The following is a 26141-nucleotide window of genomic DNA, read 5'->3' as shown; positions in this document are numbered from 1 at the left end:
AAAATATATGTACATTTATAATGAATCATAACTATGTTTTGTCTCATTTCAGAGCGAAATGTCTTATTCTGTACGCTGGCACCCTAAAACTGTTATTGATTCAAGCAATAAAACTTCAATGCAACGTCAGCAAATGCAGAAAATAGAAAGTAAGACAGTTCTTTTGCCTCCGCGCTCGCCATTTAAACCGGAAAAATCACTGCCGTCAACAGCACGAAGCGACAACTTCAACCCAACTAATGTGACAAAGGTATATAAAATAACTGTTCATTCCTAACCTCTAACAATCATATGGCAAACACGTACAAATGCAATTTCCTTTACGTATCGAACAAGTGGCCCATATGTTTTTATGTACAACAAACTCGTTGAAAGTTTTTGACGAAAACCTTATCTTGCATTAAGCAGTATTGTACTCATTTAAAAGTTACTCCTAGTGGGGTCCACAATTCTATTAAGCATCAGTCTAATAAGCAGCATATAATTTGCACGAAAACTTGAATGCAGAGCTTGTGTGTGCTTATCGAATAGTAATACAAAGTACCAACTTTATTGAATGGCTAGCGCAGTGAGGACTTATAAAGAGTGTTGCATTTAAAAGAAAAACACGGAAACTTCAATATTTAATGGCTTTATTATCGTTCGAAAGAACACTCTTTGGCATGTATTTTTTTGAAGATTATCTCTTTAAAATGTTGGCTGCAGCTACGTCTCAGGTGGTCCATCCGTTGAGTCCAATTTTCGATACTCGTTCAAGCATTTCGACTGGTAACTGGTGAATGACACGCGTGATGTTTTGCTCCAAAACCTTAATCGAAGCGGGATTGTTTGCATAAACTTTAGGCTTCACATATCCCCAAAGGAAAAAGTCTAACGTTGTGATATCACACGATCTTGGTGGCCAACCGACTGACCCAAAACGTGAAACTATCTGCTCACGGACGTTTTCTTTCAATAAAATCATTCATTGATGTGATGTGTGAAAAGTGGCGCCGATTTGTTGAAACCAAATGTCGCCGAGATTACGAGCTTCAATTTCAGGCATCAAATAGTCGGTTATCATGGCGCGATAACGGTCGCCATTGACGGTTTCGTTTTCACCAGCATCATTTTCGAAAAAATGTGGACCTGGACCGATGATTCCACCGACCCACAAACTACACCAAACCATTATTTTTCTGGATGAAATGACAGCTCTTGAATCTCTTTATGTGTCTTTTCGCTCAAAATGCGACAATTTTGCTTGTTTACATACCCATTGAGCCAGAAGTGGGTCTCATCGCTGAACATAATTTGGCTTGAAAACGCCGGATCTTCTTGGACATTTCAAGAGCCCATAGAGCGAGCGATGTCGCTTGGGAAGGTCGAGCGGCTTAATTCTTCCACAAACCGTACGCTTTCAATTTAAGATCTCGAAGTAAAATTCGCCAAGCCGTTCCATACGTCAGTCCGAGTTGCTGCGAACGTGGCCGAATCGACTCTCCACGGTCTTCCTGTACATTCTCAGCTATATGCTTGCTGGACGTGGTCTATTCGGTCGACTATTTTCCAATAATGAATGCTGTGTCTCAAGATGGGTGTTGGTGTTGCGAATAGTACGCTCAGTAAGACGATTATGTTGACCATAAGTTGAGTGATTCGCGCGGAACACATTCTTTACAGAACATGAATTTTCGTAATAAAGTTGAGCGATTTGTAAACGTTTTTCAGGCATAAGTCTTCCCATGATGAAATGCCAAATAATGCTGAACAAAAATAACAAAACATCTTGACAAGACTCACGCGTGATCTGTCAAAAAAGGCTATTGAGAAAAGTACCCCACAGTCCCGAGGTGGACTTGCGGTAAGGACTTAACGCATTTGTTGAAACAATAACAATACATTCACTTGACTACAGCCAGAGAAGCAAAAACACATCATTACTAATTTTCTAAAATCAATATATTCATGCCAGATATGTGTACATATGTACACAGCTAGATGCATATTATTGCACTGCACTATCGCAGGCACGCATTGCGTGAGGCGTCTAAGCTGGGTGCCAATAGCTGCCAGTGGACTTGGCCAGCCTTGAAAACGTGCTTGCGCTCAGGTGCCAAGCCCACAACCACGCACGATAACAAGAAAGCCCACCGGTGGCTGAATATATAACATCTACATTTCATGTGCGTACGCATATATATATATGTCTACATATGTATATGCATATTTAGCTATGTATGTACATATATATATGTACGTATGTTACTGCACTTGCCTGTGGCACAGCTGATTTATTTGAGGCGACTTTTCAACAAGCAACTTTGCACGTACCCTAGCGAAACATGAATTTGTTGAACTGAATTTGCATTGCGATTAGTTCCAACACAAAAGGAGCGAATGCGAATATGCATGAGTATATACTATAGGTACATTGTCTAGGTGTACATATAGTTGGGTTAGTGAGATTATCTTGTTTTTTCTCGAAGTGCGATAATGATACGCCAGTGTTGAGTGAGAAAGTGAGATAAGCAAACTTTTAGGCGGTGATGTTACTTTTGTTATCTGCTTGACGTCCATATATATGCAGGTATGGATGAAGTAGATACACAGAATTTAACTAATTTTTGAAAGTAACATCATAAGAGACATAACGGTTCTTCAAGAGGAATGATGGTGTTACAGTGACAATCAGCGGCTATTGTCACCCGTTTTATTTTCAGCTTGACTTTTGTTTTTATTACCTACCTACATACATACTTACATACATACATAAATGTATAGTCGGTTATATGTATATGTATATATGTATATTTGGTAGTCGAAAAAGTCTTTTCGTATTTCTAATCAAACTTCAACATCTTTTTCTATATTTATACTAATAAATAATTAAACAAATATGTACCATTTTGGTCGACCACTTTTTGCCATTTTTCCGCTAGAGACATTATTCCATCAATGTGAAACTTTCATCAATGTAAATCGAAATTTCGATATTTTCAGAACGGAAGCGAGCGAACCATTGTGTTACAGCATCGTCTCTGTAAACTTCACAAATGTCATTGGTATCATGCTTCCCTTTTTTATAAAAAAAATTCTAAATATAGCGAATTTCTTCATTATTTTCACTCATCTTTGAACAGCTGTAAATTTTTTTCAACTTCCTCGCATTTAATTTTTTGGTTACATGAAGCTTAAAATCTCACCTTTCCAACACTATATGGTATGACACAATGTGATTGGTAGCACTGGAGATATATGACTGCAACGAAATCTATTGACAAAATACGAAAAGACTTTTTCGACTACCCAATATATGTGACCTGGTCTACGAAAAGGGAGCTAACGTGCGAAAACTAGTTTTCTGGGAAAAGCTGTTAAAAATAATCGTCAGTTTCTCGTTATCTCATTAATTGTTCTCCTTTTTTTAGACACCTAAGCCCCCTTTCCGTAGACCAGGTCACATATAATATAAAACCCACTAAAACTGAGTATTCTTAAGTATTCGATGGAATAAATTTCAAAGCTATATGTGCAAAACTTTGATTTTTCGTGTTTCCTTTTTTACTATTCTTTTCTTCTTCTGTAAAACACTGTTCAAATAATTGATATAGTTCACGCCACTTGCGCATGCAACACCAATTTCAACTAAACGAAATACTTCATGTAATGGAGTATAACAAGATTTTCAGACGCCAATCAATCTCTCAATGCCTTAAACAAACCGTTTATTTCTAATATAAAATACATTACATATAGCCTCATTTAGTCCGGTTATATTCAAATTTTAGCTCATTTAAAACCCATAAGCCATTGCTGAATGCGCACTACTATGAAAAGTCAGATAAAATCTAAAATCACAACGCGAAAAGCTAACTTAAACTCATACATAAGCGCGTCTGCACATAGGAGCATTTACGAAGTTATTAGGTGGGGGTTTGAATCGATTTTTGTTAGCTTATCTTATCGAGAGCACGCCCTGAATACTGTGGCAATCATATTATACTCGTACTTATAATTATTTGTGTGTGCCTCATTTGCCGCCCCGTTGACTGCTGCTTTGCCAACGATATATTAAAATTATTAATAAACACAAATAAAATGGAGCCAACACTTTTGCAAAAAACCGATTGGCTTTCGACTCGCAAACTCTTCGGGTGGCTTGCGGTGAAGTCATACAGCTGCTGATCAGTCTGCTCCGTTTCGTTGTGAAAGTTGTGCAAAAATTAAGCAGAAGGGAAAATCAAAAGTGCCAGTAGTGTAATAGTAATATTTGATAAACATTAATACTTTGTGTAAATAAAATTTGCAAGTGCAAAGAAGAAAGCTAAAAAAAAATTATTGTGCCAATTATTTTAAAACGGACGTGCGATAAATCACAAATGCATGTTTCTTAGCCATTCAAAGTTCGTCGAGTGGCTCGATTTGGATTTCGATTTTAGTTTCGGTTTCGATTGAATTTGCGTGCGCCAGCCCACTTAAGTGAGACAACTAATCACAAGATCAGAGTTTCCATATTTTTGCTGTCCAACGTTAACGTTCACGGACTGTTAGCATCCTTTCATACACAAGTACGATTTTACTTTTATACATATATATATATGTATATTACATATATTTGCATTTATGTACGTATGTAGTTACATACATATGTACATTTATTAATTGGTATCCTATGCCAGAAGCGCAATATTGGCAGACAATTATTGTATTCAAAATCTCAAAACAAATGGGAAACTTTTGCTGTCAGCGCCAATGCTGACCACAGCGATCTTCGTGGATCACAACGGTTGAAGCTGTAAAATTTGGATTTTTAGAGTTTGCGCTTTTCACATTTATATGCTATACTTACATACATACTATACTAATATGTGTGTATGTATGTATATGATTATGTGCAAATAGTTTGCTGCGGTGAATGCATAAAACCTGGCAATTTTCATTGGCAAAGAAAAATCACAGATCGCAAATGTCAAATCGCAATTTGCGTGTGCATTCTCCGTTTCATTGTTTTTTTTTTGTGTTTTGTTGAAAACTGCAATGTTTGGAGTTTTAATTGCTGATTGTGTTCCTAAGTCCAAGTATGTACATATGTCCAATGACTTGAGTAATAATTGTAATCAATTATCTCAACCGCCCAATCGTCCAATCGCCGCATTGGCTTTGGCTGCTAGCGTTACGCCGCTTCCTTTCTTTTGTTTCCGTATTGATCATTGGCGCTCTCTTGCTAATAACTTGCGCAGCATTTTCCCCGTTGTTACTGATTTATCAATTTCGCTTGTTGTGGCCTTCGCCGCCGCCGTTGGAGTGGCCAGCGTCGGCCATTACTGCTTTGACCATTTTCAAATTTTCATTTGCTTTTGAATAATTGTTTCCGTTTATTGTCGTCGCCTCACCAGCATTCAAGTAGCGCTGGTTTAGTCACTTTATACGCTTGTCGGAGTTGTTTGTATTTGTGCAAAAAATGGATTCATTAGCGACTACGAATTGCAGCGCGGTCAGCAGCAAATACAGGCTGCTACTAAAATGTAATATTCACACAAACACACATAAACGCTACGAGTTGCAATTAAATATCACAATTGCGCTGCTTTGTAATCCTGTGCAAGTGCATGTGTGTGTGTGTGTGTGTGGTTTGGTGTCTGATTTGTGGTGTGGACAAGCAATGAAATATATACACCTATACATTTATATACATATGTATGTAATGCATAGAAATATGTGGACCTCAACTGGTGTCTCTAAACAATACCCAGTCAGCCAAAGTGCTTGTACAAGTAGTATCTTCTTGCGTATGTCAGCTTCTTGTGTCCACGTGAAATCCAAAAACTCCAAATGAGTGTGTGCTAATCTGTCATTTGTTTCTGTGTTTGACCTCAGACCCGTACTAGGCGCATAAAATATTCTAATTTGTGTTCTATAATTCGTTTACGCCCTATTTCTGCTGTACCCAATTGCCATTACCACTGAAAAAAGAAATACAAATTCAGAGATTCAAACATTAACGTTAAATATCGAAATGCTGACATACATATGTACATACTCACTTTCATACATATGCACGTATCCACTTGGATATGCTTATGCATATGCAACATACTAAGTGAACGTGAAGTCTAATTTACTGAGGCGTATTAGAATGAATGCGAGAACACAGGGCAATTGTCAGTTTGTTTCGCAATGCGAACGCTTGCTTTACGGCTGACCTTTGTGTTTTGGAAATTAAATGTTAGTTACTTTTCGCGCTCTAATTATTTTGAATAAAACACGCTACTTCGATTATTTTACACTAATTATATGCATATACATATGTACATATCGTAATCTAAAATGCAAACGTAACGTAACATCGCTTTTCATAAGTTTACAGGCAAAGCAAAAAAAAGTATAACAGAAACCACTCAGATTGAAACAAAATTTGTGTTTTGGTTAAAAAATGGTTAGATATTAGTTATAAAATGATATGATGTAGTGTAACGTAAGCAATAAAAAACTCAATTTCGAACACATATGTATGCAACTAATACATTATTTTAGGAAAAGTATATATATCTTACTATTAAACATTAGATACTGTTGCTTGAACAAGAAATTATTATAATTTGGTATTTTTACTTTTATCTAAAATTTTTAAACGAAAAAAAATTCATTCATAAAAAAATAAAAATTCCATTTTGATTTAATTCCTTAAATTATGCGGGCAAAACATATGCAACTTTTTGGAACCAATGGTAAAAAATATGTTTTACTAATAATTTGTTGCAAATTATTTGTTTTTTTTTTTATAACATTCACACATTTTCTCGGCATTGATGTCATAAATTATCTATGATTTTCATCGGAATCGCTTGCCAAGCTTCTTTAAGTCTACTTTATTAAAAAGTTCAACGCAATTTTTAAGGTTAGTTCTAACAATGCGCCTGTTAAAGAGCTCCCACAAGTTCTCAATAGAGTTAAAATCTGGTGACTGTGGGGACTATTCTATAGTATTAACGTTGTTTGCTTCAAACCATGCCTTGACATCATATTTAGCCGTGTGCTTTGGGTCATTGTACAGTTGGAAGACCCAACTCAAGGACATTTCTCATTTAGCAGAGGGAACATTACACTCTTAGAAATAGATTTTTAGTCGTATTGATTCATAATTCCATTAATCTTATATAATGGCACAATTCCGTTAGTTGAAAAGCAATGCCGATGTAAAAGGGATTAGATATTCGAAATGGCAGGATAAAATCCGGCTCGATTCTGGTGCGTAGAACCTGTTGTTGTGGGAATTGCATTAAGAACGCTGAACTGTTTTCTTGCAATTACGAGGATCATATCTTTTATATATCATCATCATCAGGGAATACCACTGCTTTCCATTTATCAACTTAGATGCTCTTTAGCGAATTTCAAACGCCTGGCTCTGGATTTTACTGAAACTATCGGATTGGGTGCGAGTCGACCATCTCTTAGTGAAGCTTTTAAGAGGTGCCCACGCACACTTCTTGTGGAAATTTGCAAATCTAAATAATTAATTATTTGTGATGTGACAATTTCAAGGTTTTTTCGCTAGTTATACTATTACATTGTCTGCCCTCTGGCTTGGGAGCGCGACCGCTTTGGTGAATAACAGAAACTTCTTTTATTGTAATGATTTTTTTTATTATTCGCGGAATTGTGCTTATCATATTTTGTAGCTTTTTTGTGCCATTCCTTTCTTCCTCCGAAGTTCAATTCCAAATTTGTTTCTTGCCATTTTCAATAAAACAAAAGCCACGTTGCATTGCCCGAATTAACACAAGAATTCATTTACAAAAACTAACGATTTTGATTAACTTCCAATGTGGAAGCACAAGAGTAACGGAAAAATACCGCTTTAATAGTGTTGTTAGTTGAACTCAAACAGAGTTGCATTTATTTTGTACACGTAATTTAAGAGTTGAAATCAAAATGGAATATTTTTTTTATAAGTGATTTTTTTTTTAACATTAAATAAAATTAAAAAATGCTTAATTATTAAAATTAAATTAAATTATTTTCATGTTCAATCTTTTTCTAAAATAAAATAGTTGCTTATTTTATGGCCACTACTGTATACACCATATGTACATATGTACATATGTATAACTTGTGTTAAAATATATATTTTTACTGCAAGCGCTGACAAATAAACAAAGAGTTGAAATGCAATGAAAATAGTATGAGAGTTGTTCGAATGTGTGCGTTCATTAGTTAACAACTTTGACTTGTGATGATTCGGTTCACTTTTCTTAGAAGAAGCATTCCAACAGGCGATAAGACATTCGATACCACAGTGTGCTACTCCGCTCTCAAGTAAATGAGTTCAGCTCGTACTCATCGCTTCGATACTCATGTGTGCTCAGGCCTTTCTGTGTACATTTCTTATTTATAATACTCAATTGCTCTATCAGTTACTTCGTTTCACACGCTGATTCGTTGTGATAATATTTTATGTGCATTGCTCTCTTATCGTGAAGTTACTTTGCTATATTGCCGGCTCATTTGTCATGTGTGCGATTTTTTGTTTTCAGAGTAAACTCTCGCATGAATCAATCAAACAGCTGGTACTTGAAGCAGAGCATTTAGTACGTGATGTCGAAGCACTAAAGACCCCTAATAAACAGAAGCAAAAGCATTCCGTCATCAAATTGTCGTCAACGGTGAAGAAACGCGAAATCGCCATGCCGGGCCCAATCAAGCAACGTGTGCAAGTAAGTGGTGTCGCAGTTTACATACATATGAAGTCCTTTTTCTAATTGAAATTTATTCTTTTTAACGTATTAAAAGGAATGGCTGGAGCATCAGCCAACATCATCAACTACCGTCCAGAGTCATAGAAATCCCAACGAGGAATTACAAAGTGGTGTAAAGTCCAAAGCGGGCGATGACTGTGAAGCGTCGGGTGAAGCTTCGGAAACAGATTCGGTTCCCCACCCTGGTTCCGATACTTCAGAAGGGCTAACAGAATCAATAGCTACGTGCATGCAGACGAGCACAAATTCCTTCGGTGGCAACTCTACCGAATGCTTTGCAAGTTCCGCAGAGCCTATTGTCAGTTCTGCGACAATACACGGTTACGGCAGTAGCAACCAGAGCTTAAATGTAAAAATCGTGAAACGCTCTCAATCACGACGTAAGTCAGAGCGACCATGGTCGGTATCATGCCTGTCGCAACTGACTACTGAAACAGTGCCAACAGAGACGATTGCACCTGTTGTGGGAAATGCACAAACTGGACTTGCTACCCACTCTATCAGCGAGTCAGCACTGGACTCTCTGTCTCCTGGCCGGCAACGTGTCTCTTCCTCATCAACGATAAATGTCAACCAAGTAAAAGCGAGCAATAGTAAGGGATCTTTGAAACGCCGTAAAACTCGCAAGAAGAAAATGTCAACCTCTGGAAATTTAGGTGTTGTCGCGACAAATACACACTCGGTGCTTAAGAAAAGCCCAGATTCTGGCTCAGAGGATACCGCCGAGATGCCTCGGCTCACACAAACACTGCTCATGAAGTCTTGTGAGTCCATGTCTACGCAACAAATACGCGAAATAACAAGCGCGCTACTGTGCCTACAACGCGGTAATGGCGCAAATCTCAATGAAGCTGCAACTGGTAGCAATAAAAATGCCGCACAATACAGCTTGGAAGAGTCCAAACAGCACGCTATACCGCAATCACAGAAAGATATGGGCGAGGGAGTTCCATTGATGAAACCCAATTTTCGAGTGGGCTCCTACACCACGGCATATATGCGCAATGAGAAGCGTTTGGGTTCGTTAGCCGCTTTGGCCACTTATATGAATGATGAAGAAGAAGAGCAACAGGGAGGTTAGTACAAACGAAATCGCTGTGATTTTATTTTTGTTATGTTGCACTGCAATTTTTATAAGAATAGTTTTATTTGCCCACACTTCTTGCTCATGTCGTCAACTCTTTTTCACACTGCAATGTTTTTTCGTGTTTTAAGCTGCCACACCAGTGCCGCAAAAACAGCGAGGTATCTACACAACCTGTAGAAATTAGAAAAGTGTATTTGTATATACATAATTCCAACTAATCAGCCACTTAGTTGCACATTTACAGTTGACTTATATAAATCGTAGATCCATATTGTTGGATTTGCGATTTTCAGTTAACAAATGTGCAAATCAAATGGTATACAAACGATATATACATATACCATCCAGAAAACATCGTTTTAAGTTCGATCTGTGGCTTATACTCAGTTGAGATGTTTCTAATTGACTCTCGCTTAAGTTTTAAAAGTAATTTTAAAGTCTATGTTGCCTTTACGACTGCTAAATCTTTGCAAATTTGTAACTTTGAAAACTTTTTCGAAATCTTTAGAGTAAAACGGCGCAATGAATATGTTTCTGATCTTGATGACTTTGGTTTCTGGATACTTTTCGAACATATTTAACTTATGCTATGCACTTTCGTTGTTAATTAGAGTACAAGTCGTGTAAGACTGAAATTAATTTTGGTCCTTTTATTGAATACAGAATACACCACTGGCACTGAAGATCATCATAGCAGTTTTTCAGAGACAGCTTGGGATAATTATCAAGAAAAATACAATTCCGAAAATTATTCCGAAGGCTTCGATTCGGATGCAGCCAGGAAACTTATGGAATTCGGAGATGATTACAGGTAAAAAATTACAACTGACAACTGACAACTATTATGGTAGTGCTCAGAGTACTAGCTTAGTGAACGTTAAAAAAAATATATTTCGTACCCCACTTTTCCCACTGGGCCTAATAATATATAGTACATAGCTGTTCGCTAATATGACAACCAACTAAAAATAAACTTTTCTCTCCCAGAAATTTCATCGATTCGCAGTCAGATTGCTGTTCGTCGCTGTCTGCTGCCAACAATTTGGATTCGTTGTCGCCACCACGTATGGACTCGTTGCAACAAGCAGACACGAAAGCGATCACGCAAGATACAATTGCTAACAGTGTGGACCACGCCAGACGTCGCCGTGCACTTGACTTGGAATACGAGCGAAGACGTAAAACATTAGAGGTTCGTCGCAAATCATGTCAAGGTAAGCGCAGCAACTCGGTTTAACAAATTTACAAAACTCAATTGTTGCACATACATTTGTTAAGATTCAACTGATGCACTAAATACGCGTACTCCCCTGATATCGACATCATCTTCAGTCAACGCAATTACTCCTAGGATTGGCTTTGAAAAAGCCAATCAGCAAAGAAAATCGGATTCAACTGGTCGAAAATTGGAGTTTGGTATGAGTCAATCGGCGCAGTCATTGCGTCGCACCTCTGAAAGCGACACATCAACTCGACGTCGCAAAATTGACGACCGTCGTCGCTCATCGCGCAACCTTGATAAAAGTATCAAAGTCATACCGGCCACTTCTTCGTCCAGCTGCGATGACTCCGACGATGAAAAGGAGATGCGTAATTTACTACAACAAAGCAGAAATCGTTTGGAAGACACGGAAGCCTTAAAAATACGCTGTCACCTACTGCGTCCAGAAGATTATGTAAGTTGGAATATCCACCTATTAGATCAGGGTCTTCAGATGAGCTAATGGTGAAACCAAACCGCTGTTTTTTTTTGGCAATTTCAGACGGAGATCATAAGCACTTGTCGTGACAACATACGGTGTCTGGAAGCCGTACTACGTGGTCCGCCTGGCACAGTGCTCTCCGCACAGTGTGCCGGCCAGACAAAAGGTGAGTTGGCTCTTTGTATTCACCTCGATTGCAAGTGTGCGCCCATTACCCGTTTCGTAGCGCGAACAATAGACTTTTTGTTGGACGTTAGTAATATGTTGATGTACTTTACTCTATACCGTTTTCTTGTAAACACACTAAAGAGCTTGTACTCGATGGTGAACTGCAGCATCCCATTCTTCAAAAGATTCTTCTAAATAATGCAAAGCAGGAAGGATATCGTACAACTGAAGCTTTAAAATTTGTGAATACATTGCGACCTTTTGTTTTTGAAACTTCATAAAATGTATTATTTTACATTCCCATACTTTTATAAGTATATCTATACACACACTTATGCACATACAAGCATACCTATCTATAAGTTTGAATAAGCGGTATTTTTGCAATATTCCTGAATAATTGAAATTTTGAGAAAGAGCTAACATAGTTTTACAAAAACAAGTGTATTCTTATGCATTTGACAAGCATATTACGAATTTATTATTTTCTCTATAATTTTATTTGATTTTTTACCAATAAAGATTGCCTATGTATTTCTTAAACTTATGAATACACGCGTTTGATTTTTCGTAGTTTTGCCATTTTATCGTTTTACTTTTTTGTACGCGTTAAATTAATACACTTAGTGAACGTAGTGCTTGTTTCATTCTTCATGTGTTTTGTCAAATGTTCTACTTGTGATTTAGCTCATTTCCACTTAATTTCTCACTGTCATCACTATTCTCATTACTAAATTACATTACTAAAACTAACTAAAGAACTTAGACTACAGGTAAAGGGCTCACACTTGTAATTTACTATTTGTTGAATTAAAAACTTTATTTAGTTAATTAAAAATAACTTTTTGGATACTAACACTCTATAATATTTTACCTGTATGTGTACAATTCGTGCTTTAGATGATACCATATTTTACACCGTTATGGTTACATATGTACATACATGTATATACATACATATAGTATATGGTACATATTTAAAAGAGCATTGTGCGACCTTCGCGGTTTAGTGTCAAACTATTTACTTATAGCACTGCCATTTACAGACAGTGACACACTTTCGAGTGTTTTTCAACCATGGAAAGCTTGTCATGAAATTTATGACCGTTTGGTGTTGGTTTGGTCAAATTACATTCCTCACAAATGGTAGCAGAAGCTCGAGCAACTATCTCAACTTTGCAGAGATATGTACATAGTTAGATTATATACCAACAGGAAGCAGCAACGGATGCACACAATTAGAATTGCTCTAATACCATCAATTATTTTTTTGGAAAATATTTTGCTCATATATATTTATAAAAGAATTTCTAGAATTATTCTGTTCCACACATTTACCACATTCATACTATTATAAAGGGTGATCCATTTTGAGGTTCCCTACTTTTTTAAAGAAAAAATATACACAAAAACTTCAAATTTAAGTGGAATGTTTATTATCATGAGAAAGAACATTCTTTGGCATGTATTTTTTGAAGATTATCTCTTTCAAATGTTGGCCGTGATTACATCTCAGACGGTCCATCCGTTGAGTCCAATTTTCGATGACTCGTTTGAGCATTTCGATTGTAACTGGCGAATGACAGGCGTGATGTTTTGCTCCAAAGCCTCAATCGAAGCGGGATTGTCCGCATAGAATTTAGACTTTATGTATCCCACAGGAAAAAGTCTAACGGTGTGATAACACACAATATTGGTGGCTAATCGACTGGCCCGAAACGTTAAATTACCTGCTCACCGATTTGTTCTCTCAAAAAATCCATTGATTGATGCAATATGTGGGAAGTGTTACCGTCTTATTGAAACCAAACGGCCCACAAACCACACCAAAATCGTTGTTTCTTCTGGATGAAATGGCAGCTCTCTACTCAGGTTGTTCTTCGACCCAAATGCGTCAATTTGGCTTTTTTACATACCCATTGAACCAAAGGGCGCATCGCTGTACAAAATTCGGCTCGAAAACGTCGGATCTTCTTGGTACTTTTCAAGAGCTCATAGAACAAAACGATGTTGCTTGGGAGGGTCGAGCGGCTTAAGTTCTTGCACAAGCTGTGTTTTGTACGCTTTCAATTTAAGAACTCGACGTAAAATGTGCCAATTCGTTCTATATGTCAGCACGAGTTACTGCGAACAGCGCCGAATCGACTCTCCACGGTCATCATGTACACTCTCAGCTACGGCTGTTATATATTCTTCACTGCGTACTGGACGTGGTCTTCTCTGTCGAATATTATCCATATCCTGGGGTCTCAAGATGGGTGATGGTGTTGCAAATAGTACGTTCAGTTAGCCCTGTATGTTAAACATAAGTTGAGCGCAGCGCTCGAAACACATTCTTTATAGAATGTGAATTTTCGTAATATTCGATTCGTAAGCGTTGTTCAGACGTAAGTCTTTCCATGACGAAATTGCCAAACAATACTGAACAAAAATAACATAACAGCTTGACACGACACACGCAAGATCTGTAAAAAAAAAAGGCTACTAAAAAAATATCTCTACTTGGCTCACCTGTTATTATTGTTAGAGAATGTAGATATTCGATAAAAGCTCAGTTTGCAAGTGTGCTATCTAAATTAATAAAATAAAGCTTTCATACATTAAATTAAACAAACATACTACGAAAGTAAGGTATAATATATTTTTAAACCCAAAAAATAGTTAATTAATGTGGTGGTAGCAGCGGTTCTTTTTCGAAATACTTTTTTACGCAGCGCTTTTTTGGCTAAGTGAATTTTCATTTACATACATACTTATGCACCTTTGTTTACGTTCCACCCCAATGGCTTAATGTCCGTCCAAGCATGCCAGCAAGTACGGGTAGTCGGTATTGTTTATGTGCATATGTATGAATGTAAGTGCAGCTATGCCTAATGACTCAGAGAGACCAAAAGAAAACATGACGAGTGCGAAATATAAAGCATCAAGAGAAATAATGTACTATGGAAGTATGTTTTCTGGCCACAGCATAAGAAAAGCTCGAGAGCATGCTCTCATATAAGAGCGAATTTATCGCTCGCTATCGCTCTCATGCTATTTCTCTGCAGCGTGTTTAGCTTTACGCTGTTAAAAACAAATGTTAAATGCCACATCTCTGTGCTCTCTGTTTACGCTCTAAGCTTATGTTGTGTGTTGTTTAGTTCAAGGGCAGTTGTTATTCATATAAATATGTGGTACCGTACTACTTTGTATGCGCTGCACTTTAGCAAATTTGCCATAATTTCTTTCCTACTTTTCTTTTATGTTAATTTCACATTTTATTTTCAATCGATTGAAGTTAAGTGGTTTCTTTGCTCCATGCGGAATGTGAAATAGCTTGTTCTTTGATGTTTTCCACTTCAGCGCTAGTGTTTATATTTCTCAACATGTTTGGGAACAACTGCTACACAACAGCTGTGGTGAGTGAGTAACTGAATTCGTTGAGTAGTGTGTACAATATAGAAACACTGGGGGTTATGCGCCACAATTCCGTCAGTGTGTGCTCCTCGCGAAAGCAAAGTGGTTGAGTGTCGTGTCTCGCAACCATCGTATTAAACGGTTTATTTGGACAGTAGCAGAAATGTTGATAAATTAGGTCATTAAGCGGTTAACTTTTTTCCTTGGCCAAAGTGCAGAATCTCAGTTTAATGCAATAAAACATCTGTGATATAGTTTTGTACCTGAAGCAAAATCAAATTAAATTATTATAAGATTTAGAAAATATCGTCGTGACATCAGCGATGTATTGTTAGTATAGTGACACAAGACAATTTAACGGCGCATAATCATTGAGCGGGGTGATTTTCAGCGTTTTATATGAGCTGCTAAGGGAGACTACGAAAGGGCGACGCCAAACGCCACAAAAAGCACTTCATACTCATATGTTCATATGTATGTATGTATGTACAAAAAAGATGACTACCGTAATATCAATAGTAAACAAATGCTCACCATGTGCTGAAATAAATGGATGAAACGATCATTCTAAGCATACAAACATCGTGACCAAATATTTTTGGTAAGCTGATAAGCAACTCCAAAAAGCGCTTGAAAGACGAAGAGTCCACTTTAAGTAGGTTACTTACGAATCCACTTCAAAAATTATTAAATGTATGTAGACAGCTGGACCACATTCAAGTGCGAATGCCTCAATTTCACCGCAACAAAGTCTAGCACCCCTTTTTGTATACGAAACTAATTTATTAAGCTTGCTCAATTCAAACGCAATCAGATAAAAGTTTTTACATCCATATACATACATACATATGTATACATACATAAATAGTGGCAGTAATCATCATAAACGCTTTTAAGTGGAGAATTTTGTGTAAATATATATGTACACCCTATGTACATACATACATATATATAGTACACATTTCAATGCACATACATACATCTGAAGGTCATTGAAAATGAAAGTCAGCGTCGCAGTACAAACAGACATTTCAGAAATGCTCTCAGCGAGTTCATCGTCATCGGTATCACGATCCTCTTCAGAACAAGGTACAACTTATTCTGCTATTAATCGTCAAATATAAACAAATGAACACATTAATATAAGTTCGTATAGTAATAACTGTATATAAAGGGTGTCTCAAAATTAACGCGCGTTTAGAATTAAATAGAAAACAAAGCTTTTAATCTTTCGTCTGTAATATTTTAGAATTATGTAAAAAACAAAGTGTTTAGTCTTTCGTTCGTAATTTGTTTAGTGTCTCATAAAGTACATACAGGATAGTCAACGGGGGCCTCCCTGGCTTTCCACACACATACGCACATTTCCATGACTATTCTGCATAAATGTGGCTGAATTTCATTGATGCAACGTTGCAGCTTCTCCTTTAAAGTACGCGTGGTTGTAGACTTGTTGACCTGTGATTTTAAATAAACTCATAAAAAGAAATTCAATGGTGTTGAAATACTTCATTTTGAAAAAAGTGTGGTCCAATTATGCATCCAGCCTAAAATTCACACCAAACAGTGTGCCAAGGTTTTATTGTTTTTGCAATATTGTTCAATAATGAAGACACTTTTCACTTTCCTAAAAAAAATTGCTTCAAATTTAAATCTTGTGTTGATTTTGGGACACCCTTTACGTATAAAAATTTAAATCTTGCGTTAATTTTGGAACACGATTTACGTATAATGTCAATCAGCATGGAAAAAAATCACAATATGTGCGCGGACTGTCTGTTAGAAACTGTGTTGCATCTTCTAAATTGCTTGCAATAGCTTACCAATTGTTTCTAATTTGTGACCCACTTTGATTTGAAGAGCCTAAAACAATCTCGAAATAATTCATTAATATCATATATGAATTTAAGTTCCATTAAGACCGTATCAAAAGCTTGCGTACATACATAAACCCGTACATAAATAGATATGCATACATGCTATATGTACATACTTATTTATTTGTTGGCCTTATCTCTTGCTACTCACATAAACCGGTCTCTGTTTGAACCATGGCAACAAAAAATTAAATCACAGTTCAAGTTGTTCTGTTGTCCACTATATGAAATGTATATTCAAGTAAAAGCCTCAATATTGGAATAATTAAATGCTAAACGGCCGCTCATAGCTGGAAATGCGGTTTCAGTTTCGAAGGCGCCCTTTTTTGTTCAACATTTTTCTAGTCGTCATGGCACTCACTCATACACTGCACCGGCGCTACAACTGGAATTTGTAAAATTTCAACTGTATTTCATATAATTTGCGGAGTAGTACTTCCGTCGTAACCTAAAAGTGGTCAGCACCAGCACCTTCATATGAATGAAATTGCATATTCATTAGGAATCTGTGACGCGGTCACGTTTGCTTACTACGTGTGCACATGCACATACTTATACGGGTTAGTAGCTGCACGAAAGATACTAAGTTAAACTAGTTGCATACATATGTACATATATGCATATGGTTACTAAATGCTTAATGTCCATATATTTACAGAAAGTGCATTGACTTGTGATAAACAAAACAAATACGTCGCATTTCCAGCAAGTTTTCTGTTCGACTTTTTTCCATAGCAAACATACATATACAATATGCAAGCGTCCGACCGGATAATTGCTGCTCACATCCCATTTTATTTAGCGAAGCTCAGCACAGTTGTTTTTTGACATTTCGTAAGCAACAACGCGTTGTTTAAAAAAATGTGCTGATGTCAAAACAGCCAAATAATAATATTTGTCATTGCTTAAGCTTATTGCTTATTAGTCATTTTTCATTCGAATCAGCTGAAAATCAAGAAATTAATTGATTTAAAACGAATATGTGTGTCACTAATTAACCATAGCACCATTTTTCGGCAACTATTCGGGAACGATTAAAAAAAAAACTTAATTAGTTTGGCTCCTGCGTGCCAAACAACATTATTTGTTCACTTTCATCTCTTAGCGCTTTTTACCATAAGCAGGCAAACTTATTTTAGATCGCAGCTAGAATTTTTTGTACTAAACCCATAGATGGTATAGAAAATTCTAGTTGCGACCATGAAGATGCATACATTCATGCATATGTAGGTTTGAATAATAGCCAGCACCAAAAATACCAACGCAACCTATCGGTAAATATATGGACAAATCAGTTGTTGCACTTCACCACTTCTACTTATAATTTCATGCATCAGCACTAGGTAACAGCGCTCAAATACATCTAAGCATCGAACTTGAATTGTGGCTGTGGCCTTGTCTTGCGCAGAAAACTCTCGTAGTGGTGCATTTAATCATGCAAATCGCCGGTTTGGCTTGTCGAGTTCTGACTCATTACTTGTTCCGGCGCACCGAACTTGATTGCATTTCGGTTGCTTGCTTTGTATGTTGGTTGCCTTTCAGCAACAACCTACTCAACGTAAGTGCATCTGAAGCACGGACGACCAGTACACTGTTGAGCTTCGCAAGGTGCGGTCGCTTAAGCGAGATTAATTTTCGTTCGATAATCATACGAAGTAGTGATATGTGTGCGTTTGCACCGAGATTGTTTGTTCAATCAGTTTTTACAGTTAAAATGTGCAATTGCAGCTTATTACTGTGAATTTATGCCAGAAAAAACTTCAAATTTCAAAATAATTTTATAAAAGCATGAGTGTTCGGATCATGAAACGTTTATGCCAACGAAAAGCCTCATACATACATATGTATATGTAATACATTCATGTTTTCTAAATATTTGGACCCCAAACATTGTTGATAAGGAGTGTGATATTAGGAATTTCCACAAAATCGCCTAAATCGCATTACTTTCATGTTTTAAGTAAATATATTTGCACATATTCCTACATTTTTTATGATTTAGTGATGTAAGTGCAAACTATATAGTATTAGAGTTGATTGCCGATTTGAAAATGCACCGTCATATTTTCAATTGAAGCACTGTAGTCAATAGCAAACGGCATGGTCAGGTGGTTAGCGTAATTCGTGCGTAAACGTTCCGTTTGAGGGAACCGTTGAACTTAATTAACTCGGCGTTGGTTCGTTGATTTTGTAGTTACTTAGCTACTCACATCCGATTCATTTCATTCACCCGGCTACAATGCACTTTAATTTCAGATTTACTAGCGGCTTGGGAGGATCTACTGAACTGGAGTGAAAATGCTGCATCTGCTCGTAAGATGCAGGAAGAGATGATCATCCTTAAGCACTCGCTTAGCAAATTGGGTGATAGTGGCACATTTGAGCTACTGGATACAGAGCCACAAATCCAAGTCGCCATCGAGGCTTTAAAGGTAAGCATAAGAGTTGTTCAGTTCGTTTATAACTTGCTTGACTCAACGACTGTCTGTCTTTTAGAATGAGAAAACCGAACTGCAAAATTACCGCACAAATATGCTAAGGCTTAACGCCAGTGTGCACAGTTGGTTAACGCGGCAAGAGAGACGCTTGCAGAATGCCATAGCAGCGGAGCAATTGAAAAATGCTGGAAAAGTCGATGTTGAATCGCTTAGTAGCCACACTATGCCCAGTGACACCGAAGGAGAGGTAGCAAAGTGTTCAACACCTGCAGGCCTGCAAGGGGAAACGGATACAGTGACTACAAATATAAATGATGCTACAAAGAAGCTGTCCGCTTCGATTGGCACCAGCACTGTTGGTGGCAATGCAAAAGTTTTGGACATACAAACATTAATAAACTCGGAGAACGAATTCCATAAGCATTTGAAGAACGAAGTGAGTGGAATGTACAGTGCATGGGATGATGCTGACGCAAGGTAATAAAATGCCACATTTGGTTTTGGTTTCAGTCAAGATCAAGTTTTTTTACAATTCTCATTCTACAGGATAAACACACAATTGGAGACACTTACTAACTCTTTGCTGGCTTGGCGCCAGTTGGAAAGTGGTCTGTATGAATTTCAGCAAGCGCTCGGTCATGATCGCGGCACACTGAAAGGACTAGAGGGCGCTCTAGATAAAGGTCAAACAACGCCAGTGGAGCTCGCACAGAATGTGAAAGTCGTTGCTAAATTACTTTCGGAGCGTGTAAATGTCAGCGAAGAACAGGTAAGTACCCGCCGTTATTACACTATGCTCTTAAAAGTCATTCAATTGGAATTCATCCTTTTGATACACAGCTCACTGCAGTGCGGGAACATCTGGACCCTAACCACATATTACATATCGCAAAATTCACTGCTTCAAATGGTTCACTTTCGGATTCTGGCATTTCGGATGGTGGCGCTACTTCGGATGGCGGTTTATCTGAACGCGAACGCCGACTCGGAGTATTGCGACGTTTAGTAAAGCAACTTGAACTGGCGCTAGCACCTGGCAGTGAAGCAATGAAATCGATTGCAGTGCGCATGGAATCAGCTGAAGCGGAACTCAAGAATTTGCAAAATACTTGTCGTGATTTGATTGTGCGCACAGCTGCCACGCACCAAAATAAGAAAATGCAACAGCAATTGCAGAAAACCGAAGCACAACAACTACTCGTACCTGTTACTGAAATTGGCGTCAAAGGCACTGAGAGCGCTAAATCTAATGGCAATGCCTTTGGCAAAAAAGGAAGTCCCACTCATGACCAGAATAGCGCCGCTATGCCAAGTAAAGCAGCATCAACAAGAAATGGCCGACAGAAAAAGCAGAACAAAAGACCTTCAGGGTCAGATAACAATTTGGATAACAACAATGACAGCAACACCAACAACGCTTCCGATGCCAGCGAAGTTCGTAGATATTTGTCTGCCGCTGCCCCGGACTCTGGTGACCCCGCTGATGATCCGGATTTGGAGTTTGATTTGGACACAGCAGACAAAAAGAACGATAAGCTACCCCATAATAGTTGGGCTTGGCGCATAGCAAAGGCAGCGGTGCCCATGCAACTGGCACTAATAACCTTCCTATGTGCCGCTTGTCTGATGCAGCCCAACTGTTGTGACAACCTCAACAATTTATCAATGAGTTTTACGCCTCAATTGCGCTACATACGTGGTCCTCCACCGATTTGAGATACTTGCTATCGGTTGCTCCTTAGGCTAGGGTAGAAACTAACGTGGCGAGTCATAATACGACCCTCCTGCTGCTCAAGTTGACAGCTTACCGTTTAAGCAGGTATCCGATGCATTCGAAATTGGTTCATATTGTTGGGTTATTAAAAAACCCAATCAAATTTCCAATTGCAATAGATTTTTTTCATTGTTTAGATAAAATCGATACCTATTAAGATGCAAAGTGAAATAATTGGGATGGAAAGGGACACTTAGTTTAGAGGTGAAGGCAATTAAATTATTTAGATTTTAAAAGTAATTGAAAGGAGAAGGTGAAACTGCAAAAAGCGTTTTGGAAAACAAATAGCATATCAATATGAAAACCAGCCATTACTAGATATAGTTTGGTGTACTGGTGTCACAAATTCCGTCATTATGCTGAATGTTGAAATCATTGGAATGATTATATTGTATGGAATTGGTCAATTTAGACGCATCACAATGTTGTGAGCACAAAACACTGCGGCATATTCCAAAGGAATAAAGTTGTTCTAAATTGCGCGAAGATTACGAAAGGTTATGATGATTCACAATTTAGCCGATAGCTAAATGTTTATTGAGTTAGTAGAGCAATAACTATTATGAAATTTGCAGAAATTGTTGGGTGTATAATATACAGCTACTTTTTTGTTTCGAAAACACTAAAATGCCTGATTACATATGGGGCCGCGAATGGCTCAGTAACTTATATTTAAAAATGTTCCTTATGAAATTACTTATCAAACTAAAAGCGATGGCAGGTAAATTAATTTCAGACTATATTAAATGAAAACCAACACATATACACAAATATGATGAATTACAAATTGATGACTGACATTTTACTTTGGATGCCCAATATCTTCAAATTTGAGCTATTTTGCAGTAAACGCTTGAATTCCTTTTCTATTATATTAATAGGTGCAACAGCTGAAGCTCGCTTTAGGTGCACTTCATACTTTACAAAACAACTAGTTAGGTGTGAATATTGACAACTCTTATTTAAAATGGAGTTAATCTAATAAGTATCCTACCTTAGTTGGTATATTTGATTCTAAAAGAAACATTTCATTTATCTATTCTACTTATTCTTATATTTAGCTTACACTAATTGCTGAGAATTATGCGGCGAAACAAAACTAACAATCATTAAATATTTATATTGCTTGAGAATTCTAATATACATAATAACATATATACATTTATAAACATATTTCTATGGGCAATTACAAAAAAAAATATATATCTATATATTTAATAAAAACGTATATTTTACACGGAAGACAAAACGTTTGAAGATGGTTTTATTTATAGCATGGATTGGTATAGTCATGGACAGAAGAATGGCACACTTTTTAAAACAAGTTAAAATAAAAAAAAAATGTGTGGAAATTTGTGTCGTATTCCATTGCCAAAATTATGAATTGTTCAAGGAAAATGGCATAAAACTTCATAACGTTAAACAACGGAAAATCCTGATAACGCCATCATGAGAAAAAGCAACTTGTACGAAAGTATCTCATTAATGTTCCAATTTTCATAAGCAGTTTCTAGACTCAATTGCCCAAGCGTTCCCTGAATTTCACGAAACAACTCGAGTTCACAGTCTGAGATTGTTGACTTCTAAAACGTATTCCACATGAAGAGACAATGTAAAAGTGTTGACTGTTTCTCTGGTAGGCGTTAAGTAGTAGTTATCCTACAAATTGGTACATAAGATGGAGGACCTTACATCTGGAGGAGAAACACAAAACCCTCCTTGCCCCAAGTACAATATATAAAATATTAGTGTAAATAAGTTCAGAAGTGAGATGAGGATGGTTCTCGTAGAAAGGTTGAAGCTATACGGTGGAGAGATGGGCAGAGTTTGCAAGAATTTTGTCTGTTTGAGCTCATAGCGACGGTGAAAGTTTCCGGTTGGTATTTGCATCATATTATTTTGAAACGGCTTTTAAATGTCACAGATCTCTGATTTAAAAACGACTCAGAAAACGGCAAATCATACTAGGAACGTCTTTTTACACTCCGCATTTGCATCGCTTGAAAATAAGTGTAGAAATTACTTCTAAAATTAAAAATAAACTCATTTTTCTTCGTTACTACTGCTTTGCAGCGACACCTATCTTTCACTTATCAATAATATAACACAAACAATAGATAAGCAGATGGCGCTCTTATGAAATTGTAGCAAATGTGAATAAAATAATGATTATGTATTAAACAATTTCAATTAATCAAATTAAATTTAAGACAAACTCGTTGAATTTAATATGCAGCTGTTAACTACTTAACCTATAAAATAAAAATGTGGATCTGCCAAAAGCTTCTCCGTGACGGTGATAATCGGTTTGGCAAGTGACCTAACTCTGATCAATACCGTGGAAGGGGTATCAGTTCATAACCTACTGTAACCAACTATGACGTGGCAACGGCAGAGATGAAAGTCGTTCGAAACTACGCCGAAACTCCTATGGATTACAAATGAATTTACTTATTCTAAAATCGTCTATTTTTGAAATGTTGAAAGTACCGTTATCGAGAATGTACTCCTCCGTGAGTTTTTCGTCAAATTTGCAACCAATATTGTGCCGCAAACACTGTATTCGCCTGATTTAGCTCCGTGTGACTTCTGGCTATTCAGCAAACTCAAACGACCGCTTCGAGAAAACCGTTTTGTGTCATTTAAAGACATTAAGCGTGCATACATGTGAGTTTACCGCATTGATGATGAAAAAGTATTGCTTAGTTGATCAGAAAAGAAGAGTTTAAAAAATCCAGACATAACCGCGACAGTTGGCGTAGTAGCTGTCCCTTGTTCGAGGACGGTTGGAAAACCTTTCCGAAGCAGTCAACCGTATCGTTTAACGGTTTGTAACAGGGTTATTGTACAGTATTGGGCTATTTGAAACATTTACTCAAGCAATGACTCCCTCCGGTATGCTTCAGTTCGCTTAATTTGGGGCCGAGCAAATAAACGATTACACTTTAAATTGTTATCGATAGCACAGTGATATCTACGCAGATATACAAAGGCATATTTGTGAAACTTATTACAGAGATTTCTTAAATTTTACACAACTTCCGGTATTACAAGTCAGAGTTCATAGGCATGAATTTTTATAGGCAGCAGAATCGACTTTCTATTTCAAAATGCTACACCTCCTACACGGTTGCATTCACATCGCCAAAGCGCAGATATGTGAGCTACATGCTGCTCTTTTGAAGGGCGACCACCTTGTTCTAACATTTAAATTTGCATAATCAAAATCAAAAACATCATTTTTCAGTGCTTTTCCGCACCCCGCCAAATAGGAACAACATAATTGTGTGCTCAACTTGCTAGCTTTCCCGCGTTGGCCCGCGTCGCACAGTCGAAAAATAAAGTTGCTGTTACGCCCATCAATATGCCATAAACTCGAACAATGACGCACTTAACCTCTTGAAAGCCGCGAAACAGCACTTCAACCCCGCTCGAACCCTAGAAACTGTGTGTGTGTGTGTGCGCGCTTCATGTCGTCACTTGGCTGCTCAGGCAAGTGTCAATTCAACGCAAATGAAATTATGTAAATTATTTTCAGATGCAACAACAACAACACACACGCAAGGGCAACAACCACAAACTGGTGGGAGTTAATCTGAAATATTGTATAAGTAAGCATATTATTATAATTGCTGGCGGCTGGTGCTAAAATCGAATTTGTTGTCAACACAATGATGGTACATCAGTGCGACTGCCGCAGGAGCAACTACAAATTGGTACCCTTAGTAGATGACGCTATGGACGAGGCATGCCTGCCTTGGCACTTTTCAGCCTCACGGCCGTTTATGTTTTGAAAAATTATGCAACCATTGTTCCTGCTCATTTCCGTTACGTTCACAACAAGTAGTGGTGTAGTGGTGTTGGGCATGACAGCAGCGTGGCACAGCAAAAACAACTACAAGGCTCAAAACATACTTTTTACCAAACACTTGTGGCATAAGCCACTCTGTCAACCAGACGGTAAGACAATGAGCAACTTTGACTTGAAAGACTCACAGGCGACACCCCTCCCACCATTATTTAACACCGAAATCATAATGATATACTGAAATAATAAGCTAACAATATCAAATCAAAATAACGGAGACGTGAGAAAGCTCCTAATACACACACACACACACATACTTCTACGCAACTTTTGGAAGCGGATATTTTCATTAATTTTCTTCTTATGCACTTAACTAAAATTACCCACACTCTGCTAAATATGGCACCTTGGCAATGAGAAAATAATTGAAATATTAATTTTTGGAAAACTCAATGAGAACAGTTCAAGAATGAATATAGCTAAATGATATTAATTTAAAAACTTGTGAGGAGTTTTCTGTTTCGTCATGGCGGCTTTTTTGGTGTGACCACAAAGTACCAGAAAATTGTAAATAAAATATGTAATTATTCATCAATATTTATTTTGTCGCCTCCAAAGTAATCCCCATCACATGTAATGCACTTATGCCAACGATTTTTTCAGTCCACGAAACACTTTTTGAGATGTCCCTCAGCTCCCTCAGCTCCTTCAGCGAATTTTGTTTTATCTTCGATCGACTGAAAACGGGTTCCATTCCGATGATTGTTGACTTGTTTCCATGTCAAATTCATAAACCCATGTCTCATTGGCAGTTATAATACTCTCCATGAATATGGGATCGGAATTCGCATGTCCAAAGAGACCTGTTTATGGTACTCTTTTTGAAAAAAAAACCGTTTTAACGGAACAAGTCGAGCAAAAACGAGTTTCATGCTCAAAATATCCACCAAAATCATTTAAACGGGCTCGGGGAGATGTCGAGTCATCTCTCTAACACTTGTCCGGCAATTTTCAAGCCCCATATCATTCACTTCTCTAATATTTCCGGATGCTTTTTTTGTCACAATATATGTTTCCCATAGCTGTTCGATTTTCTTAATTTTCACTATCATTCTTAAGCATGTATTGGAAAACAATTCTTCAGAATTA

The 26141-nt window shown here is 37.4% G+C and overlaps 1 protein-coding gene across 6 annotated transcripts in view; it reads left to right on the top strand.

Annotated features, from left to right (window-relative positions):
• The window catches only part of LOC120777716 (serine-rich adhesin for platelets), a 98013-nt gene extending 76024 nt beyond the window's left edge, over positions 1-21989 (top strand). For 2 of the 6 annotated variants that reach the window (XM_040109199.1, XM_040109202.1), the window contains 12 exons: positions 53-250; positions 8520-8699; positions 8776-9817; positions 9957-9986; positions 10492-10639; positions 10816-11042; positions 11107-11504; positions 11592-11697; positions 19229-19404; positions 19469-19887; positions 19957-20179; positions 20251-21989. In XM_040109199.1, the coding sequence (XP_039965133.1) occupies positions 53-250; positions 8520-8699; positions 8776-9817; positions 9957-9986; positions 10492-10639; positions 10816-11042; positions 11107-11504; positions 11592-11697; positions 19229-19404; positions 19469-19887; positions 19957-20179; positions 20251-21126 (4023 nt within the window). In that variant the 3' untranslated portion in view covers positions 21127-21989. Of the gene's footprint in view, positions 1-52; positions 251-4448; positions 4551-8519; positions 8700-8775; positions 9818-9956; positions 9987-10491; positions 10640-10815; positions 11043-11106; positions 11505-11591; positions 11698-15703; positions 16185-18828; positions 18933-19228; positions 19405-19468; positions 19888-19956; positions 20180-20250 lie in introns of those variants that run through there. The other 4 variants (XM_040109203.1, XM_040109200.1, XM_040109204.1 and 1 more) reach the window with 4 other exon arrangements.
• The last annotated feature ends 4152 nt before the right edge of the window (positions 21990-26141 follow it).

This window comes from Bactrocera tryoni, chromosome 5 (assembly GCF_016617805.1).
Source record: "Bactrocera tryoni isolate S06 chromosome 5, CSIRO_BtryS06_freeze2, whole genome shotgun sequence".
Taxonomy (NCBI): domain Eukaryota; kingdom Metazoa; phylum Arthropoda; class Insecta; order Diptera; family Tephritidae; genus Bactrocera; species Bactrocera tryoni.
The sequence above is the reverse complement of the archived record's forward strand: the minus strand, read 5'-3'. Positions and strand labels throughout refer to the sequence as shown.